This window comes from Sesamum indicum, linkage group LG6 (assembly GCF_026168435.1).
Source record: "Sesamum indicum cultivar Baizhima isolate 11 linkage group LG6, ASM2616843v1, whole genome shotgun sequence".
In the NCBI taxonomy this organism is placed as follows: Eukaryota; Viridiplantae; Streptophyta; class Magnoliopsida; order Lamiales; family Pedaliaceae; genus Sesamum; species Sesamum indicum.
The window spans coordinates 26,389,480-26,407,334 of record NC_142662.1 but is presented as its reverse complement, the minus strand read 5'-3'; the positions used below and the strand labels follow the sequence as shown (position 1 = coordinate 26,407,334).

General features: G+C 35.6%; 3 protein-coding genes and 1 non-coding gene across 9 annotated transcripts; 1 reads left to right on the top strand and 3 right to left on the bottom strand.

Moving 5' to 3' along the window:
* Positions 1-1,045: 1,045 nt before the first annotated feature.
* Positions 1,046-11,204, bottom strand: FZL (FZO-like protein). 5 transcript variants are annotated; one of them, XM_011081544.3, is made up of 11 exons: positions 10,609-11,201; positions 7,869-8,419; positions 7,689-7,757; positions 6,215-6,409; positions 5,098-5,229; positions 4,468-4,554; positions 3,895-4,329; positions 3,644-3,811; positions 2,666-2,893; positions 1,828-1,943; positions 1,046-1,680 (listed from the first exon to the last, which is right to left on the bottom strand). In XM_011081544.3, the coding sequence occupies exons 1-11, from the start codon at positions 11,105-11,107 to the stop codon at positions 1,395-1,397; spliced, it is 2,766 nt and encodes a 921-aa protein (XP_011079846.1). In that variant the 5' UTR covers positions 11,108-11,201; the 3' UTR covers positions 1,046-1,394. The 5 variants fall into 5 exon arrangements, with proteins under 5 accessions (XP_011079846.1, XP_011079848.1, XP_088737943.1 ...); XM_088881816.1 differs by lacking the exons at positions 1,046-1,680; positions 1,828-1,943 and adding exons at positions 3,006-3,066; positions 3,390-3,439 and having other exon boundaries at positions 2,752-2,893; positions 10,609-11,204; XM_088881817.1 differs by lacking the exons at positions 1,046-1,680; positions 1,828-1,943 and adding an exon at positions 3,006-3,066 and having other exon boundaries at positions 2,729-2,893; positions 3,640-3,811; positions 10,609-11,204.
* Positions 11,205-12,775: 1,571 nt separating this feature from the next.
* LOC105163261 (uncharacterized) lies at positions 12,776-15,271 on the top strand. Its single transcript, XM_011081547.3, has 5 exons — positions 12,776-13,020; positions 13,871-14,356; positions 14,443-14,529; positions 14,614-14,685; positions 14,885-15,271. The coding sequence occupies exons 1-5, from the start codon at positions 12,973-12,975 to the stop codon at positions 15,086-15,088; spliced, it is 897 nt and encodes a 298-aa protein (XP_011079849.1). The 5' UTR covers positions 12,776-12,972; the 3' UTR covers positions 15,089-15,271.
* Positions 15,272-15,363: 92 nt separating this feature from the next.
* LOC105163262 (GRIP/coiled-coil protein) lies at positions 15,364-17,273 on the bottom strand. 2 transcript variants are annotated; one of them, XM_011081548.3, is made up of 6 exons: positions 17,106-17,273; positions 16,872-17,030; positions 16,628-16,750; positions 16,169-16,432; positions 15,919-16,083; positions 15,364-15,812 (listed from the first exon to the last, which is right to left on the bottom strand). In XM_011081548.3, the coding sequence occupies exons 1-6, from the start codon at positions 17,148-17,150 to the stop codon at positions 15,525-15,527; spliced, it is 1,044 nt and encodes a 347-aa protein (XP_011079850.1). In that variant the 5' UTR covers positions 17,151-17,273; the 3' UTR covers positions 15,364-15,524. The 2 variants fall into 2 exon arrangements, with proteins under 2 accessions (XP_011079850.1, XP_011079851.1); XM_011081549.3 differs by having other exon boundaries at positions 16,872-17,015; positions 17,106-17,270.
* A 180-nt stretch (positions 17,274-17,453) lies between these two features.
* On the bottom strand, positions 17,454-17,525 carry TRNAH-GUG (transfer RNA histidin (anticodon GUG)). Its single transcript has one exon. It is a non-coding gene; the product is annotated as a tRNA-His (tRNA).
* Positions 17,526-17,855: the final 330 nt, after the last annotated feature.

The window sequence follows — 17,855 nt, the reverse complement described above, 5'->3', positions numbered from 1 at the left end:
TCCTTTTCTTTTACATAAGTTTATTTAATTAAAACTCAGAATGAAGTACGTGAAATCATCACAATCACGACCCTCTAGAGACAATTTGAGAAAGCAAATATACAAGAGCCAAGTCTTAAGGAAATTAAACAAGTACACTTTAAATTTCACATGTACTTATGTGTACAGACAAGTAGGATTTGAAAGTTAATCTTGATCTAAGAAATATGATTTGGAATACTTACGTATAAATGTATAAATGTGGTTCGAAATACTTAAGTACAAACAATTACGTATAAATGTGATTTGAAATACTTAAAAATATCAAACCAACTAAAATGTTAAAAACATCAAACCATGTAAATTAACCAACATCAGTACAAACCCTTTTTAAGTTACCTTTCCGTGTTTCACTCCCAACCCCAATAAAGCAAAGCACTAGATGAAGTAGCTCTTTTATAATTTCACATTCTTAGTGCTTTAGTGCAAAATTCAGAAGTATTTCATGCTCTCACAATCTCACAACCCTAACCACTAAAAATAGCTTTATTGCAAGCATTTCATGCTCTTGAATCTTGATTCGTTGCTTTTTTTCCGTCGTCCAACCAAAACCTCATCAGTACTGAATACATGTGCGAACTGTTTGTTCTTGCATGAAAAGATATGTATAAAAGTGGAGCTGGGCTCTGCTCCCATTGGGTGATTTAGTTTTAAAAAATGTGGGCTTGTTTTGCTTTAAACCTAAAATGGAAAAATGTGATCCTTTTTGACCAAAGGTGGTGGAACCTTTTCTTGTTCCTAGCTCTCACCTAGTAAAGGAAAACCAAAAGACAAGGAGAAAGCTGCCTCACCAAATATTATGCACAAACGTTAGGACAACAATGGTTCATACATTACTTGTAAATAAAAGTTGATTTATCAACCGAAAAAACAATAATATCAACCTCTCTATAACCTTTATGGTCGGCATGATATGATTTTCCAGATGGGAATATGAGATCTCATGAACATTATAACTAATAATGACAAGACAAAACATCATCGCACATGTACATGTATCCACCAGTTGCCAAACCTCATTTTCGGGTGGTACTTGAGATAATAATATGAAATTTCTAAAGATATTCATACATGATTACTATAATTCAATACTAGAATCTTTTTCGGCTGGTTGGAGTTCTTAAAAACCGACCTATAGCTCATATTTTGCTTAAGTAAAAAAGACAACAACCCGCAAAAGAATCATAAGAAAGTTTTGTGTACAAAACTCCCTCTACACACAAATCACAATAACTTATTTCCCCGGCAGACCCATACCACCATAGAACACAAAATACAACTCTTGCAACACTTAACTCTCTTCTCAGGAACAGCGTGGGAAGGCAGGTTACTGGATGAGAAACAGAGGTTTGTTGCTACCTTGATACATGAAGATTCTGGATCTCAATTTGTAATGTTTCGAGTTGTTCCTCAATAGCTGTTAATTCATCTAGAGTGCCCAGAAGTTTATTCACTCGATCTTGAGCTGTTTCTTGATATGGTTTGCCAATGAGTATTACAAAGTTATTTAAACTGTCAGTAGCATCCAGGAGGTCCTTTTGCATTGCTTCTTCGACCTGGCGAGCCAAGGCATCAGCAGTTCTTCTCACTTTACTCACCACCTGCTGCCTCCGTGCCGAGAAATTTGAAATTGCCAACAAACTACCATCAAAGGTATAATATCAGTTGGCAATTACTATTACGAAAAGAAATGCCAAGGGCAAGGAATATATATATCCAAGCCTGGTCCCCAAAACTTATGTCCAATATCAGGTAAAATATTACATTTGTAGATTACAATTTACATACCCGCCTGCAGAGCAAAGGCCTAGAGCAAGGAGATCTTCTAAAGTGGTAGGCAGGATAGATGTCAAAAGTGATGCAGATAGACCAGCTGCCCCCAATCCACCAAAAGTACCCAAGAGCTGCAATTTGTAAGGACAGCAAAAGGGTAGTATTAGATTGAGCCATCAAATAAATACAACTTCAGCTTGCCCCATATATGTTCCAAACAAGTTCACCAACATGCTCAAAACTTCCAATTTTCTTATTTATTTGTAGTTGCATGGCTCCAGTAAGCATGAAGAATGATAACACCCAACTAATTACGCAAGAGCTTATAAAGAAAATATACTGGACAACAGACAGGGAAAATATGTAAATGGCTGGCTGAAATGTTTGGGGACAATATTTCACCTCGTGAATGGAAAACTTGAACTAAAAATTGATAACCAGAAGAAAATCCTCTGCAATGGAATTAGACTAGCATGCATGCAGAGCATAAGTGCTACTAAACGTATTTTTCAACAGAGAGACTGTTTTCATTGAACATGTGTATAGTCAGTGTGACTTCCCATTTACAAGAGCATCAAGTTCCCACCCAACAACATTATTGACAAATTTGCTCACATTACACACTAGGTGTAGAGGTGATTCACAGGTTTGGGACAAGTGGCAACATGCAGCTAGGGGGGCTGCATATCAAAAGATAGTGGATGTCATGCGATTTGTAAGCTTTTGAACTGGCCTCACTTTAATACTTCTAGAGGAATACAATGTATTCAATTTGCTTCTCCATTTTGGTGCCAAAACTGGTTCAGCAAAATAAATCCTTACTTTGAATCTCAAAAGCATCTCATGCACTTACCACTTCACGAATCTCTTGGTCGAACAGTTTAGAAGCAGCAGCAGCACTAAAATCCTCAATAACTGTTATACCTAATTGATGCTTTGTTCTTAGCACTTGACTGGCCTCCGACTGAGACTGGATAGATGGAACAACTGAAGGCCATCTTTTCTCAAATGAGTCCTTGTACATATCTCCTTTGCGAGCATTGTTTGATTCTAACCACACAGCATATTCGCGAAGCAGTTTCTGGATTCAAATGAAATTTTTTCAGAACAAAAAATGTACATGGCAGATCAACTCCCACCTTCTAAGACATATATGGAAAGATAAATGGACGCCAGAAGGAACATTAACATACATGCAGAGTTGACTAGAGAGCCATCTTATGTCGGACGAGATAAAAATGTACAGTGAAGAATCTGTAAGACAGGCAAATGGTGTCTTAGGCATCTTATTAATCTAAAGTAGGAACTTAGACATCATATGTTTCTGAAAATCATGGAAAAAGATTAGTTTTATCAATAAAATATCTTCAACAACTTCTAATTATCCATACTTAATAGTGGAACAACAGAACTTTGTTTTAAAATTTTAAGGGTAATACTTGATCAATCTAAGCCTTGAAATGTAGTTGAGGCCAAGTTTTGCATGGTGTCTCTGGGCACTATAAGCATAAATAATCAGCAAAGAGATTCAATGAACTTAATAATCGGAAAGCAGTTCTTTGCAGGTACAAGCTTGCCTCATCTGATTAATCTCACTGGTCCTTAGTCTCACTGCTCGCCTGCATTCCTAATCATGAATGACGATACCATAAATGACACGTATGACTTACTCTAAAAGCACAAATGGAAATATCAAAATCTAGCATCTCCAGGTAGACCAGAAGTGAGGGGGGAGGGATGTCATGAGAGGACTCCAACTAGATATATAGAACCATCAATAGCACTGCAACTTGAACTTCAATTACAATAATAAGCATCATGACGTACTCACTTGAGCTTCCGAGACAGCAGGGTCAATTACTTCATTTCGCAGACTTGAGGTCACTGGAATTTGGACAGATTTATTTCCTCTGAGAACATATGAAGTGACAAGGTCGAGATTTGATAATTGCAGAGTAGATTCTGCCAGTTTGACTGCACGTCCTTGCACATTGTCAATCTGCATTTTTATCGCCAAATGCCATAGGTATTTGAAGAAAACAAAGCAGGAACAAAGAGATATATAGTGCAGATGGACCATACCAGAGACAAAATTCTTCTCTTCCAAGAAATGCTCTCACTTTCCATCTTCACCGCATGCTCTTTTACACTGCTTAGGAGATCATTTACCAACACCAAGTCCCGCTCTGCTTGCTGACATTCCTCCCTAACAAGCTTTTGACAAGCAGAAAGCAACCGTTCAGCAATCTTAACTGGAGTTTCCAGCTTAAGCCTTATTCTTTCGATCCCATTATTTGTGGATGCATCCAAAAAGCTATACAGATACTTTTCAAGACGAGAAAAGTTGTTGGCTCCAAGATATGAAGTATTTGAGGGTTGTTCTTGCTTTTCCAGAACGGTAAAGGACGAAAGCTTTGCTTCAAGAGCACTCCGTGCAGATACAGGATACAAGGTGACATCTTCAGCATTCAACATCTTTCGAGTGTTTTCCTTGATGAACGCAATAGCTTCATCAAGCTGCATCGAGCATTTTTGAAGTTAACGAGAGAAAGCTCCTATAGAATAGTCTAAAAATACACCCTCTTTTCCCCCACAATAATAATAAAAAGAAAAGGCCAAGGTATAAACAATTGAACCATATATATTGTTTTCAACCTCCTCAGGATTTTGATACAGGTCAGACTTGTTCAGCACGAAAACTATTTTCTTCCTCCATTGTTGAATATATCGAAGAAAAGCAACCTGACACAAGATGAGGGAATATTAGCTTATCAGGTTAAAGAGAAGTAAATAGGGGGAGCAGAAGAACAAATTACTGGGACAGTACAGGTAAAATATGCAAACTTGAATCCTGCTCAGACACGTACATAATATGATTCAAACATCTAAAACCACCCAAACAAGGATAGTAATCCAAACACAATAGGAAACAAAAAAGAAGAAAAGGAAAAAGGTATACTTCACATATATCAAGAAGTTCCATACTTATAAAATCCACTTGAAATGGTACCGATTCAAAACAAGTTGATAGTTGTTTGGTGGGGCTGCAGGATCCAACCGCAAACCACACAAAAAAAATTTCCAGCTATCTAATAGCATGATTTAGTGAGAGGTGGGAACAGAAAACAAACATTGTCTGACAACTATGACAAAGTGTCATAGGTGAAAACTGAATCAATCGTAACAACTTTCTAAAAATCCCCCGAAAGAATTCTCAGAACTAGAGAAGTCCAGAAAACAGTATTACAAGGCACCATTGCACCCAGAGTAGTAGCTGTTACATACCTCACTTTCAGTCAGTGGTCGATCCGCAGACATAACAAAAAGAAGCAAATCTGCACGAGGAACAAATTCCTCGGTGAGCTGTTGCTGCCTTTGAAGAATCACATTTGTCCCAGGAGTATCAACTATTATCATCTGCTTAGGAAGGGGATAAGAAGAAAATGAAATGGATAGTTTAGTCCTCATTTTATGAGACCAAAAGCAAACGAAGCTATGCCTACAAACACGATCAGCAACATATTGTAGCAAATGATGACTGTTTACCTATCCAAGAAACTATGAAAAGTTCATTGGCAAGAAAGATTTCTGTAACTTTATTGATGATAATTAGGAAAATCTTAAACAATAGAATTGTAGAATTCAGAATCAAGAGGCAAAAAAGAAAGAAAAGAAATAGAAAAAGGGAGGAACTGCAGTAAAAAACTCTGTGAGTGAAATATGAAGTTGAAGCATGTCAAATTCTTCACAAGAAACAAATGAGTTTTCCTGACACACTGCTGAGATATATATTCTGCTAGCGGTTAAAGTATGGGTGTAAACAAGTCGGGCTCAGCAAAAAATTCTGGCTTGAGCTCGAGCTTTTGATTTTGAGCTCGAACTCGAGCTTTTTTAATTTTTTATTTATAATTAAAATAAAATTTATTTTAAAATATTTATTTATTATGTTAGATTGACAAGCCCAAAATATTTTTAACAAATATATATTCCTAATTTCTTAAACTATTAGATAATTTAAAAAATTAACAATTAATATAAAATTAAAAAATATTATAGTAATAATAATAAGCTTACTAACTTGTTGGTTAAGCTTATTTTTGTATAGAGATTAAATATATATAAATAAAAATACCATATTTTATCATTAGCTAAATTTAAAATATGTGATACTACTTAATAATTATAATATATGGTTAATTTTGAATATAAAACTGATATAGTATTAAATATGGAGTTAAATATATAAAAAACTTAAAAAATTTTGAAAAGCTCGCGAATATGAACAGAATATTTTGAGCTCGAGCTCCAAATTAAGCTGGCTCACGCTCAACTCGTCTGCACCCCTAGGTTAAAGGCAGGAAAAGTAACTAAGGAGAAGGAGAAGAAACGAATAAAAGCTCACTTCTTTTAGAATTGGAGCAGGTATGTAGCATATGTATTGACCATCAGGATGCCTTTCACACCGTTGCTCGCTAAACTCTGATTCAGAATAGCGTAGAAAGGTGATCTCATTAGTTGTAGGAACCACCCCATCCTTTAAGTATCTTTGCCCAAGAAAAGCATTGATGACACTCGACTTTCCAGAGTTGAACTCTCCCTGGTGAAATGAATGAAAATAAGAATCTCACCCACAAACTCCCTGTGTGGTGTGTCTAGGAATATGAAAAATATGCTGCTTCTGGCAATCCACTAGTACTCACACAAAGCACTTGAAATGGAAAATTCGAATATACAATCTAAATGGTAAGACATCTAAATCTATCAATAAATTTAGAATAAAAGGTGCATTGTATTCATTAAGGTATACGAATTCCCTTGTCACAAAAACCATTATAAGCTGTCTTATCCAATTTAAACCTTCCCAGTCAATAATGTATTACAAATATTCCCTCTCAAAGCAAATATGCTTTTAGATGGATGATCTACAAGAACAAATCACCGGTAGGAATCTACCTCTTGTTTGTCAACAATACCTGGAATATTTTTTGCTTCCGAGGAGCTGACTGAGAATATTATGGAAACTCTGTTGTTAGAGATCAGAATACATATGGTATAGATTAGCCATTGTGGAAGAAGATTTTAGGAGCAATCAAAAGTAGTTTCTTAAGATTTACTAAAAGGAAAGGAAGTTCTGTCTAGTTGCATTTATCTAAAAGATGAATTCAATTGCATAGCGAATTATTTTCAGCTAAATTTAGAAGCATTAAGCACTATGCTTGACCGATTCCCTTTTGTCTCACTTATTGATATAAGTTGAGGACTGGTTTTCCCACTTAGTCAGCTACAATATGTTAGTCTTTCTCAGAAGTGAACTTCTTTTTTTCCTTTTTTGCTTCTTCCCTCTTATCTGTGTGCATTAAGTATTATGGTTTTTTCTCTTGACACTAACTTTTCTTCAGCATGAAACAGATTGAACAATATTTCATATACTTGAGCTCACATGATCAGTTCAAGCAAAAAATACCTTCAGATCATATTTTCAAAGGCTAAAATCCCCATAGCAACCAGAAGCAATAGCACACAGATGAAAAATTAATAGAATAAAAAGATATCCCACTTGCCAAATTATCTCCAAGTGTCTAGCCTACATAAGATCATCTCAAAGACTAGAAGAACTTCTGGTCTATGTTTCACTATAAGCTTCAAGCATGGATTACATCTAAAATCTCAGTAAATGAGAATTAAGGATGGAGACCTCATGAGAATTAAAGCATGTGCCCGTTAATTTTTTCTAAAGAAAAATTGCCGTAGAACATGTAACCACTCGCGGTCATATTAAAACAACAACCAACTACAAACCAGAAATGCATTGAAATTTAGAGCTAATACCCATGTATGTCCGTGGAAGAATTGGTTGAAGTTCAGCACACAATTACCACTATAACCAGTAAAAATGGGTCATCAAGTTGAGAAACAGCATCTTTGAGAAGTGAGATATCCTTCATCTGCCATTCAAGATTGGAACTTCATGTTAGCTGTAGGCAAAACACTAGCATTGGATTGAAATATCAGTAAGAACATCCGTAACTACCAAATTTTTAGCATTAAAAGATCACCAGTGGTGTGGCTCTATGGATGACATCTATAGCTTCAAGCAAAATCGACCTCTCCTTGGCTATGATCTGTTGTTCTCTCTCTTCCAATCTGGTAAACCCAGCAATCATCTTCTTTCCAGGAAAGCCATTCTCCGTATCTGTAGCTTTGAGATTGTCGAAACTCTGCCGACCACCATCTACTTTCTTATAGGATGCATACTCACTGTAAAACAAGTTGCTCAAAGCATCTTCTCTCAACGAGCTCAATTCATCCACAGAAACAACTACACCACTAACTCCTGATCTCTGTAAATCTGAAGATATCGATGTCCCATCCGTAACAGAATCAACCATGACAAAAATTGGAATTTTTACACGTCCAGACACAGAGCTCAGCAGCTTCTCTAGACTACCTTCTCCATCAATAGTATAAATAAGAAAATCAGCACCCTCAGAATTAGAAGCATCTAATGCAGCATTATGAGTTTGGACATTTCGTGCTACCAAAGGAAGAATCACTGAATCAGTTTTTGCATCCATCATTGTATTCCTTGCCACGATGGTAGGTAGACCTATTAGAAAGAAATTATATTACAAAGAACGCAACCCAAAAAAAATAAACCTGAAAGCCAACAGGAAGATGACAAACATAAGGCAAAGGCCAAAAATCAAAAATCAAAATTTCTTATCTGCTTCAACAAAATATAAATCAATGTAGTTACAAAAGATCAAAAATAGTGCACCCACATATTGTAGTTTATCTCACATCAAACAAAATAATTAGGCTTTGTTTGGATTTGTATTCTCGCGTTTTCCGAGACAAGATAAAACACACTCAATGTTTGTTTTTTGTATTTTTACACCGTATCTGAGTGTTTTTCTGTTTTTCAACTTTCTATATATAATATATATATATACATAATATAAAACAGACATGATTTGACAATAAACAATAATTTTTGTCTCCCAAAAATACAACATCAAACATAAAATATTTATATATATACATATTCATATATAAAAATATATGATTTGACAATGAACAGTGATTTTTAACTTCCAAATCCCAACATCATACCTACACCACTTATTTTAAAATATTTTAAATTACCCCAAAACACAAATCCAAGCATATCATCTATTTTCAACACACACTTATTCATCTCTATTTTTCTCTCTCTATTTTCAAAACACAAAACAAAACAACTAAAACACAAATCCAAACACAATGTTAGCTTTCATGTTTCTCCCATCTTGAGGTTAAAAACTCTCCTCGACCATATCCTTCATATGATCCCTTCTGACACCAAATCTAAGAATAAATATCACCTGACATGCTTTTCAGGGTCAGGTAATCAATTAAACCTTTAGAAAAGGAACTAGAAATTTCTACATTCAAATTAGAATTAACTTATTCACCAATTTCCAATTTCACGGATCCAAACACATCATAAGATAAAGAATAAGCCATGCAACTAAGGACAGAGTGCGAGGCTAGGAGCTCCTAATCTGTGCAGGTTTGATGAGCTAACCCACGAATACATGGTTATCTAGTATACATAAATCGAGCTGTTCAGATGCTGAAAAACAAATAAGACTTCTCCTTACGATGTAAATAAACCACATTACTAAGAGAAAAGAAAATAACAAAATGGGGAGAGAGAGAAAGAGAGATGAGAAATGGACAAATGAGATTTGCCAAGAGCTTGTTTGTTTGGGGTTCTAAGTGAATATATAAGGATATGAAAGTATAAGTGTCTGTGTAAGAAAAGCTTTTATGTATGATTTGAAAAGGATAACTAGAAAGAAAGCAAAACAGAATGCACATGAAACAACTCCCGGATGGACAGGTGAAAAAGTGAATGATAATGCTCAAAGGACACACAAAAATAAATAAATAAATATCCTTGTTTAATTTTGATACCATTTGATCCATAATCATATTACATTATTTTAATTATGTTCATCATTTTCATATATCCAATCTCCCAGTAAAATAATATCTACAGATTATTTTCTATGTTGCGACCCTGAAGAAATAATTGCATTCCATTTTAATTCTTGATCTTCACTCATTATTACTAAACCGCTATTAAGTAATTAGTTTATGAGTTTACTACGACCAATTTAAAATTATTTTAATAGTAATTTGTTTGTTATGGAAATTAAAAATTAAGAAATAATTAATTGGAAAAACTACAAACACTAAAATCTTCCTGTCGTACTTTCTTTATTGTAGCTAACAACAAGTATTTATAATATTCTCCATGCGAATCATACCAAAACCTGTAACCAAAAAACTATACTTCCCTACATGAAACAGGTATCTCCACTTCCCATTGAAACAAAAAACTGTATTTCTATTCATGGAACTAATCAAAACCAAAGAAAAAACAAACTTCTTACTATGAAAAGGAGAAAAAGGTTTATGATATTTGAAAAACTTTTGGGTGCCAATAAAAATGCTTGACAAGCGAAATTACAACATCAATCAATCGGCAAAAGTTCTGTATAGATTGTAACTATGTATTCTTATAATGATTATAGATGTTTTATATGTATATATAGCATCTGGCTTGAAAGAATTTTAACCATTGAACCCACCCCAGACTCAAATGGGGGAGTAACAAATAAAAACAGTCATTATAGGACAAATAGTTATGGCTGATGAGCTTCAAGTGATCTGGTAGAGCAGCATTGCATTTACCCTAGTATTGCTTACTGGTAAATTTAAGCCCAAAACATAAATAGATTTATTGACCTTGATCAGACAGTAAAACGCCACTGGCATTAACCGCAGCTGCAATATCTACGCGCTCATCAATCAACAAGTAAGCACGGTCCCTAATTACCGACTTCAGCAAACATGCCGCCTCATATAGCTTCTTGCCGCTGCCCTCGCCGCCAGTAAGCACTACGATTCCAACTCTATCAGAAACAGCTTCGTCAATGACGTCAAGCACCGCCTTATCATCCCTAAACACGTCATCGGAGCTCAACCGAAGGACTAGATTTGGTACCTTGATCTCCGGCCGCTTGTAACCGCCGGGAAACAGACTTCTCGGTGGATTCTGGTTTATAGAACTCGAAATTAGAGAACTATTGCCGCTTGATGCGGCAGAGTGAGCGGAGAAAGAAGTTTGTCTGCCAAGACAGCAAGAGCGACGGCGAGGAGCTGGCAGTGTGGATTTGGGGTGGAAGAGGAAAAAGTGGGGTGCGAAGCGAGTGGAGGTCAAAGGGGAGACGGAAGAAATTACCATAGATGTAAGGAGGAGGGAACGGTGGTGGCGGGTTAGGTGGTGGGATGTGTTATCTTTCAAGTAGTGGGGGATGCTGAAATTTTATGGTATGTGGTGATGATGTAGGGAGTCTTTATCCGGATTGAATTGCGGGTTTGAATACTCCGACAACGCTGCCACGACCCGCCTCATTTGTGGCAGCCTCCTCATCCTAAATTCATGGGATAATTACGCTCTACTCCCATCAATTTTAAGTGTAATTACACATAAGTCCCTTTTAGTTCGTAACAGCCCATCCTTAATTCATGGGATAATTAAACTCTTCTCCTATTAGGCATAGACTCCCTTTAATTTGGAAAATTGCGTTTGTAATATGAAAGCAAAATTTGAGGTTGTTAGATGTAATTTTTCACATTACAGGAAATCTACGTGTAATTACCAGACCTCAAGGGGAAGGGAGTGTAATTATTCCTAAATTCATTTTACTCAAAACCTAATAAGGTGTTTTAAGTTGTGAAGTCAAAAAATGCCATTCATGATAAAATAAATAACTTAATTCAAATTTTTTAATCTCTATATTAATTGATAAAATATTCTTTCTTTCTTTTTATTATAATGTACTGGTCTGTGTATTTTACTCTTACTTATGACATATTTTATAGCGTAAAAAAGTATTTATTATATGAATTATTTATTATATGCACGTAGAAACGATATGCCACAACTGCTAGTTAATATAAAAAAAATATATATTTTTTATTCATAAATAGCGATTTGCAGCACTACTATAACATGTTTTAAAGTATAAAAGGTTATTATATACACATGAGATAACATAAAAAAGGCAGTTTTAACTCGTAAACAACAATTTATGACACGTTATATCACATATTAAAATATCAATTATATCCTTAAATATTTATACCAACATAATGACTTTTTTATTTCAAATGGCCCACGTCATCAGCTTTTCTATAAGGTTTTCAATGGAACCTTGTCTTGATTTAATTAATAAAAGTAATAGTATAATATGCTTAGAAGTCGACATTAGTATTAGGAAAAGGGAAAAAATGCAATCAATTTTCTTATGATATTAAAAATGAGTAAATTTGTATATATAAATAAGATAAATTGGTTCATTTTAAAAGATAAGGGGAATAAATTTGCTCATTTATAATATCACAATGAGCTAAATTGCATTAAACCCTTAAGAAAAATATATCTTTACGTATGGATCAATAATTATTAGTGCTTTCGACACATTGAACGCGTCTACTTGAATCCTTAAAAATAAATGTAAAATATTATTAAAATTACTTTGATGCGAAATTATTTTTTTTAATAAAAATATATAGGGTGAAAATAGAAATAATTTTAAATTACATAAAATAATATAACAAAAAGAAAGAAAATTAAATAGAAGAGAGAAAAAAGATTAAAACAAAAATTAGTTGACATTAGTTTTTGAAATGTGGTCAATTTAGTTATTATATTTAATCTATAAAAAAAATTATAGTTATTAAAGATTCTCAAACATTATTAATAGTAAATAAATAAAATAATTAAATGAAAAGGAGTTACCGAATGTATCTCTATTGTAAAAGAAGGAAGAAAGAGTGTAGAAAGAAAAGAGACCGAGTCCCATAGGTCAAATGACGCGGATGGGGATTCTCAATTATCAAATACACGGCCAAGATTCGTTTACTGTAATTTTTGGCTTCATGATTTTGTACTTTCACCCAGCCACAATCTCCACCACCACTCATGTTCTGCACTTCTCGAGAAGACCGAACCAAGACAGAACGCCTACTTACTACACCGTCGTATTCTCGTGTTGGTTGATCTTCTTGCTGGAGGGTTTTAGTTTTCTCTGAGGAAGAAGAAGAATGGGTCGGAAAAGAAAGGTTCGGAAGGACAGTTCGCTTGGCAAAGAGGTACGAACAAGGCGATCACCTCTTACTGTCAAAATTCTTCCGTTACTCTTCAGGGTTTTTTCTTTTTTTGTTTTTCCCCCTTGCGGTTTGTTCCTTTCATTTTTCGAGGAAAAAAAGGGAAGTCTTTTTCCTTTCATGCATGCGACGATTTGTATTGTAAGTGGCAGTATACTTGTGGGTTGGTTTGGATTTTCTTTGTATATCTCAGGGATATGTGAAATGCCCATTAGTATTTGTGGTAGTAGGCTTGTATATAAGGGGGGCCGTTGAGCTTTGACCAATGGTTCATGATGGTTTGAAGTGTTAGATAAATCTGTAATTTCCTTTGAAATAAGTGGGTGGAATGTTTTGTTGTTAAACTTGGGAGTACAGCAGAGTTTCAGTTCTGATGGGGATGTGGAGATTGACTGGAAGAACAGAAACGATTCTTGATTAATTTGATAGCACTTTTGAGAGGCACGATGAACTTATGAGGAAGTTTGGTTGGGGCTGGTAAGAATATGAAACAATGTTTAATGAGGACATAAGCCTACTCTCCGCAACGTTTTATTTTCCGGCACATCAGTTCTATAATTCTCAAGAATAGCTATGCAGAGGTGATGTGGACATCGTAAAAGATTTTACGGAAGGGAGTGCTTGGGTGTTTGAAGATGTGAGCGAATGGTTTCTAGTGTTTCTATGCATATGCAGGGATGACTCACTTATGTGTAATGACTTTTCGCCGTTTATTCTTTTATCATGTCTTAACACAAAATTTTTGCTTGTAATGCTAGAAAGGGATGAAAAGCATGGCATGAACAATGACAAACCTTTAATTGTAAATTAACTTTGGTTCTCCTTTTGTTGATAGGATAATGCATTTCCAGAGACAACTGGCGATGCGAAAATATTTTCGCATACTGAAAACAACTCAAACATTGTGGAGGCTACGAATATGGAAAATACAGTCCCTCCATATTCCAATGGCGTATCATCAGAGAAGGTAAACTCAAAGGTTACAGAGATGGTTATCAGAAGATCTAGTCGTCTTAAAAGTTCAGCATTACCTAATGGAAAAAAAAAAGTAGAACAATCTGTGGAGCATGTGAATCTTGTTGAGAGTGGAAAGGAAGAAGCACCAGACCATCAACAAGTTGGTACGTTGCCCGTTGTTACAGAAAAGAATGTGGAAGAAGAGGCAACACAAATGAATGTGGACGAAGAGGCACCACAAATGAATGTGGACGAAGAGGCACCAGAGGTCCAGCAACTTCATACTGTGCCTGTTGTGACAGGAAGGAACTTGGAGGAAAAAGTTGACTATATCATTCAAGCAGTTGATGAATTCAAGTCTAAGGTAGAATTTGCATATTTTGACACTAATCATGAATTTGTTTTGTTCTATATCCATGTCTGATGATGATGATATTTGTGTTTCATCAGGCTTTTAAACAGGTCACTAAGAAGCCAGATGAGGGTTCATCTATGGACTTAAGCTACAAGAGCTTGTATATTGATTCACAGAAAAAGGTATCAATGTGTAACAATGATTGTCTTTCATTATAATAATTCTAATACAATCTAATTTGATTTTTTTTTTATTGCATTGAGTAGATTGAGGCCTTGATGGAGAAACATTATGAGCTGGTCAAGGAGTTGGAATTTGCCCGTGGAAAAGTTGATGCGGTAATATGCATCAAGCTTTAGCAAACTAAACTTTAGTAATCAAGTAGAAATCAAAAGCTTTAAAAACATACCATGTAAATGCCCACTCATGATGGAAATTCTGCACACTTTACTGTTTTTCAATGTGAGACTATTTTGTGGCCCGTAATACTATTTATTACTTCGTCCATCCTAATTTGAATGTCTGATTTATGAACAGTATGAGAAGATGAACAATGTTATTGCTGCTTCAAAGGAAGTCGTATTAGTTGCAAGGCTGGAGAAAGATGCTGAAGCCATAAAGTTATCTCCTCAAACAGTTCAACATTGCATCTCCGCTGCTGCTCCAGATGCTAATGCTGCTCACAAGGTATCCTCTAAGCAGCAGAAGAAATATTGCAGAAAAAGAAAGGCCAAATCTTGAAAAATGCTGACAACCTTAAAAATGTTCTGTTGAAAATCCACCTAAGTTTTGTTTGTTCTCTTGGTTAGCCTCATTTTTAGGACGTGTTTTTGTTAATGAGCTGAATCATCTTGATGTGAAGGGACCTTCATATGTCCATTCTCGTTACCGATTTGTCTAATCTATGTTGCTCGCTTGCTAGAACCCATTTTATCTGGAGATTGTTATTCTTCAGTTACTCTTATGGTTGAACAACTTGTAGCTTTGCACACCCTCTCATTAGTCGACATAAAAAGTACTCCAAATTATGAACTTCATATAATAATTCCAAAGATGGCATAGATTTGACCTATAGACAAAGTAAAATCTAGCCATGACAAGTATTAGAGAGACCGAACCTTCACTATATTTGTAAGGTGTGAGGCATAATAAAAGAAATTCCAGACATCTTCTGAACCTATTCTTCTTGTTCTTCTTCGTCAAAGAATTCATCCAATGATTTTGAGAATTCTGATATATCTGTCTTCAAACGCCTGTCATGAAATTCATCATCAATGTCTGTTGGTGAAGAGAAGTCAAGACCCATTCCCCTAATCAGGTTCTCATATGATGCTGACAGATCTTGTGACGTTAGCTGGTGATACTCCACAAGCTGGTGGAGGCATTGGTTCTCTCTTTTCAAGTTTGCATTTTCATTTGCTAATCTTGATTTTTCTGCCAGAAGTGCCTCCAATTGAAGCCTTACCTGCACAAATCACCATCAAATTTTCTCAGTGTTGGCTTGTTTTTCCGTAGTATGCTGAAATTTGAAAAAACCTCAACATTGTTCTCTGTATTTTCTTAAGTATTACCAAATCATCTTCATCTGGTTGGATCCCTTTGGCTAATCCATCGCGAAGTTTTTTGTTCTCCTCCTCCAACAAAGTGCATCTCTCCTGCATGAACCCCAAATCCGATCTAATCGACTTCAACTCTTTAGACATGGTAGCCGCTTTCGTCGCCATGGAGATTGCCAGCTTGAAAACACAATAAAGATGGTCCATCAACCTCAAAATCATTACACAACAAAGTAGAGGTTAAAATACAGTACGAGGTACCTACATTCTTGGCTTTCTTGATTCTCTCCAGTTCATATGGCCTCTTTCCTTTTACTTTCTGTAAACCTTCTTCCCCTTGATCCTCACTGCATTCTTCACTATCCAACTTCCTCTTCAAGCCCCTGTTCTCTTCTGCTTCATTACCTTCTTCTTCCTCTTTTCTATCTTTATTCTCTTCCCTTGACAATTTTTCTTCAGTTTTGGCTTTTTCAAGGGTGGCATGAACTATGTCAGACAATGTAGGTGGTCTAGCTAGATCTCTAGCACCCTGAACAACACCAGCAGGCAAAAAGAACTCATAAAAGACAAGATAACATATACTGAGATCTTGATCCCTTTTCAGCACATAAATTTGTGAACTCAAAAACAGAAATTTACTGCTCAAAAACTACAAATTTTTTACTAAAACTTGAAACAGAACTTAGTGAAAAATCTACAAATAAAGTTGGTACAACCAGTTCACCTGAAGGGCATTATCTAAGTTGTTAGAAAGCTGAGAAAGAGACTGAGCAACTGAATCAAACCCTCTGAGCAAAAGCATCGAGTCCTCCTTCAATCTCCTCGCACGATCCATTGCTTCAACGTTCTGCAAAAATGTTAGGCAAAATAAAAACCTATGACAAAATCTATGAGATCCCAGGTTAAATTTGTGGGCTCTTGCTAAAGTTCCTTCCAACTGAGAATACAAAATCTGCAAGACAGTTCACCATTTGTGGAGGAAAGGATTGATTGACGGGCTTGCGATTTTCAAGAAGCGTGTCGACGCGGCTGCGAAGAGTGCTCCAGAAGCGCTTGTCGGAGGAGGGACTGAACATGGGAGGAGAAGAAGAGCCCATCAAGCGCGGAGATCCCTGTTGAAATTGGAACTGAATTATGATGATAATTAATCAAAGGAATTTTATTAAATGAAGAGGGTTTAAAAGGGAGCAAAGGAGTAGTACCTTGTTGATGGACACAGGGGATGGAGATTCCACCGAAGTTGCCATTAGAGCTGTTCTTGGATTTGGAGAGAGAAAGTTCAAGAGAGAGAGAGAGAGGAGGGAAGAGAAAGTTGAGACTGTAACGGCTAGTTTGTGGGTGGGGCTTTAAGATAAGATGCTGAGGTATTTGGTTTTAAAACTAAGTTGCATTCGCATGCCAACGTTCTGATTATCTAACGGCTATGAATTTATGTTGTTCTCTTTTGTTACGTACAAACAGGAATAGAAAGAGACTAAATTGTCTTTATTGCCCCCGAGCTCTGTAGATTCGGTTCTGAGTTGACTTGCGCTTTTAGAAAAAAGATTATGTGTGGCTGCTGGGATTCGAGCCCAGGTCTCCACGGCCACAACGTGGAATTCTTACCACTAAACTACAGCCACTTCGTTGTGATCGTTTTAGCTTCTTACCTTATTTCTCCGAAAATTTCTATTTTCACGACAAATAATAATTTTACTCTCATACAATAGATAATGTTGCATTTTTTATCCCAAAATCATATCTATTGCATTTTTTATCCCAAAATTTATGATTTTAACACATTTGGTCTTATATACTAAAAAATTATAGCATTTAAAAAATATATATTATAATCTTTTATTTTAAAGGACAAGATGTGCTAGAAACAAAAAAAATACTACAATTTTTTATTTTATGGAAAAAATGTGTTAAGCTCGGTGAGATCAAGAGTATAAAAATTTCTACCTTGTAAA

Coding starts and splice junctions, on each gene's coding strand:
- FZL (XM_011081544.3), bottom strand. CDS start 11,107: ATGGTAATTTCTTCCGTCTCCCCTTTGACCTCCACTCGCTTCGCACCC. Junction 5,230..6,214: donor CTGCTCCAATTCTAAAAGAA/GTGAGCTTTTAT, acceptor CTTCCTAAGCAG/ATGATAATAGTTGATACTCC. Junction 4,330..4,467: donor TGTATCAAAATCCTGAGGAG/GTTGAAAACAAT, acceptor TGCTCGATGCAG/CTTGATGAAGCTATTGCGTT.
- LOC105163261 (XM_011081547.3), top strand. CDS start 12,973: ATGGGTCGGAAAAGAAAGGTTCGGAAGGACAGTTCGCTTGGCAAAGAG. Junction 14,357..14,442: donor TTGATGAATTCAAGTCTAAG/GTAGAATTTGCA, acceptor GTGTTTCATCAG/GCTTTTAAACAGGTCACTAA. Junction 14,686..14,884: donor CCCGTGGAAAAGTTGATGCG/GTAATATGCATC, acceptor ATTTATGAACAG/TATGAGAAGATGAACAATGT.
- LOC105163262 (XM_011081548.3), bottom strand. CDS start 17,150: ATGGCAACTTCGGTGGAATCTCCATCCCCTGTGTCCATCAACAAG. Junction 16,084..16,168: donor GAATCAAGAAAGCCAAGAAT/GTAGGTACCTCG, acceptor TGTGTTTTCAAG/CTGGCAATCTCCATGGCGAC. Junction 15,813..15,918: donor AACCAGATGAAGATGATTTG/GTAATACTTAAG, acceptor TGATTTGTGCAG/GTAAGGCTTCAATTGGAGGC.